This window comes from Cariama cristata, unplaced genomic scaffold, assembly GCF_000690535.1.
Source record: "Cariama cristata isolate BGI_N322 unplaced genomic scaffold, ASM69053v1 scaffold1817, whole genome shotgun sequence".
NCBI lineage: Eukaryota > Metazoa > Chordata > Aves > Cariamiformes > Cariamidae > Cariama > Cariama cristata.
In genome coordinates, this window is record NW_009626906.1 from 22,995 (window position 1) to 25,967 (window position 2,973).

Consider the following 2,973-nt stretch of genomic DNA (forward strand, 5'->3'; position numbering starts at 1 on the left):
AGAAAAAGAGAAAGGGGTTATCTGTGAAAGGAGAGAAGAGTTTGAACTCCGAGATAAACAGAAAGAGGAAGAGAAAGAAGTCACGCTCGAATGGGGCAGAAAAACAAGAGGAAAAATCGAGCAAATCACAAAGTATCCGGACATCTCTGAGCCTGAGACAGTTCCTTCCCCTGGTCTGATAAGCCCAACGGAGCCGGGAGTCCTTCGGGAGACAGAAGATAAGCAGGCCCTGTTGTTCAGGGAAGCAGGCTTGCCTGGCTCCATGAGCTACGAGAAGGTGGAGGTGGTGGAGTCCATCGAGAAGTTTTCAGATGACAGAATTCAGACGTACGAAGAGACAGCGATGATTGTGGAGACGATGATAGAGAAGACGAGCAAGAAGAAACCTGGTGACAAAGGCTCTTAAGTGACAACACCCAACCCGTGACAAAGGCTCTTAAGTGACAACACCCCCCCCCCCCCCCCCCCCATAGTCAATTTGTCTGGCGTAGTTATTAAATTACTGTTTTATTTTCCTGACCGAATGATACAGTAGTGAGATTTTTGCTGTTTGGTATGGAACGGATTGATACCTTGATGGCAAGTCTGTCTGATGTAGGCTCACCTTTGGTGCAATGACCATGAGAGTGCTCCAGGGCAACAAGTAATAGGCACGTCCTATGCAACTGATTTTCATGATTAGGACAAGTTGAAATCAATTATTATTACAGAGCTGCCTGGCTTTCCACAGTATCGGGGACAAATCTGTGTATTCCTCTACTGCTCCTATAGCTGCCGTACGATTCCCCATCTCTCAGACAGCTGCAAATGTTAACTTGTGACATCTGGTTCATTTAATAAAAGTTTTGCCTTCTACAGAAGATACCCACTGTGGGTTTGTGTTGCCTTTACCGCTGACTGGTGGTCCCTACTGGTAAATGACAACTGACTGGGTGTGCAGGAGTTTTTCCAGGGGAAGGGCTGGATACCTGTTAAATAACCTGTTCCGAATCCTTCTCATTTACAGTCTTTAAATAGAGATGAGCTTGGCAGACTTTTCCTCTTGGATCTAAAGACAAACGGTCTGTATTTGAAATAAGCTCTTACTGCATAGCTTCTCAGAATAAAACTTGAAATCCCCCCAAAGTGGGGGATAAGCCTTATAAAAGATACTAAAGGTAGTATCTGTCCTTCATCAACGCAACTAAGGTATTTACGATTGCCAACAAGCTTTTGAGCAGACTGCAGCCAACTCAAAAGACTCTGTGTTTTGGTATTTCCCTGGACTGTAGCGTTTTACGGAGTTTAATAGTGCCACGGGATCCTGTCGCAGCTCCGTCACCTGCAGTCCCACGGGGCTCCATGGGGTTGCTGGAACAAGCGGTGCCTTCCCACGTCCCCACGCCTGGGGAAGCAAAAAGCAACACTTCTGCAACAGCCCCTTGCAGCTTCCAGAAGCCTTTGCCTCAAGAAGAAGGGAGAGAAAAAAAAATCCTTCATGTGTGTACGTGCAAATCCCAGGCACTCGTTAAAATGCTGATGCATCACCCAGGCCCCAGCTTGACCTTGACCTCAGGCACACAAGTAATCCCCCAAAGCGCGGCACACACTGACGTGCTTTACGAGGTTGGGTCCTACACGTTCCTTCTCCCATCCCAGGCCTCAGGATTCTCATTTCAGCTTTCGGCATCGTCGTGCCTTTTCCTTCTGGCTGATCGCTCCCGTCAGCTGCGAAGAAGGGGGCTTCAACACCAGCTGGGCCGACGAGCCCGAGCTTCAGGGCCTGCCCTCGCGCATCACCCAAGACTGCCCTGCGATTTTTTCATTAGTGAGGTCCAATGCAGGTGTAGCAGCCCATCTTCGTGTGACGGTTACGTCTGGTAAAGTGGCACCTGCGTCTTTCAGACAGGGACAGGTGACCCACAGAGTCACTTTTCTTTTTTTATTCAGGGTTTGTTTTTTTTTTTGTGGGTGTTTTTTTGTGGGTGTGTTGTGGGGTTTTTTTGGGTGTTTTTTTTTTTTTTTTTTTTTTTAGTCAGTGCTGTTTTATTGCTGTGCTGTGGGACTTTATGCCAGCCATGGCTTACTGGGGTGTGTGCTGCAGAGCCCTTGCTGAGCAGGGTACAAACCCCCCGGTCACTGCAGGGAGCCCGCATTCGGTGGCTGATGTGCGCGAAGCTCCCGCCACGTTCAGCTGTGCTGGGGCGTCATCACTCTTTGCTGCTGATGTAAAAATGGTTTTCTGACACTCGTAACCCTTCTAGTGTAAAACCGGCTGCTAAAGTGGGTTTGGTGGCAGGCGGTACCTGAAGGCATCACGTACTGCACCGCATAGGCAGCAACATGAGGTGCGGGGCTTGAACCGAGCTGGTGCTGAGCTGCACCACGGACCCCACCAGCAGCTGACGTCAAGGATCGATCATGAAGAACTGAGGCCTAAATTCTGCTACGGTCTCTGTCCTGCCTTCTCCAAACAGGGCACTTGCCCAGTAAGGCTGCAGATGATGGACATCTTTCTGTACATTTGTATGAGAAGTATGCAGCAAAATACTGTAGTCTGTCGTTCGTCACGACGCTGCTGAAAGATACAGTCAAGCTCATGATGTATGGGCTAACCTCGGCTTTAAATGCAGCGGCTCAGTGAGGTGTTTAACTGCTAACGCGAAAGTAACGGTGACATACTTGTGAGCATCTGTTCAGCAGAGCCTGGGATGAGCCCCAGGTTACTACAGCCAGGTTTTGCCTCTGTGGCGATCAGAACTCGATCAGGAGGTTCCCTGTCGTTTACTGCTGCAGACGTGGTAAGGAATTATAAAATGCACTATACCCTGTGCACATGTGAGCTAAAAGGTACCCAAAAGTGTGGGTGGGAGGAGGGGAAACAGGGCTGGGTTTTGGTTTTGTTTTGTGGATCAAAAGGCTCCAAACAGCAGTGGAAAAAAAAAAAAAAAAAGATCTGCTGTAGCATTTCCTTGGGGCCAGAACTGCTTATGA

The 2,973-nt window shown here is 48.7% G+C and overlaps 1 protein-coding gene across 1 annotated transcript in view; it reads left to right on the forward strand.

Moving 5' to 3' along the window:
* Positions 1–406, forward strand: part of BFSP1 (beaded filament structural protein 1, filensin) — a 19,734-nt gene extending 19,328 nt beyond the window's left edge. Inside the window, 1 exon segment of the mRNA XM_009704220.1 lies at positions 1–406. This exon segment is cut by the window's left edge and continues 29 nt beyond it. Coding sequence (XP_009702522.1) covers positions 1–406 — 406 coding nt within the window.
* The last annotated feature ends 2,567 nt before the right edge of the window (positions 407–2,973 follow it).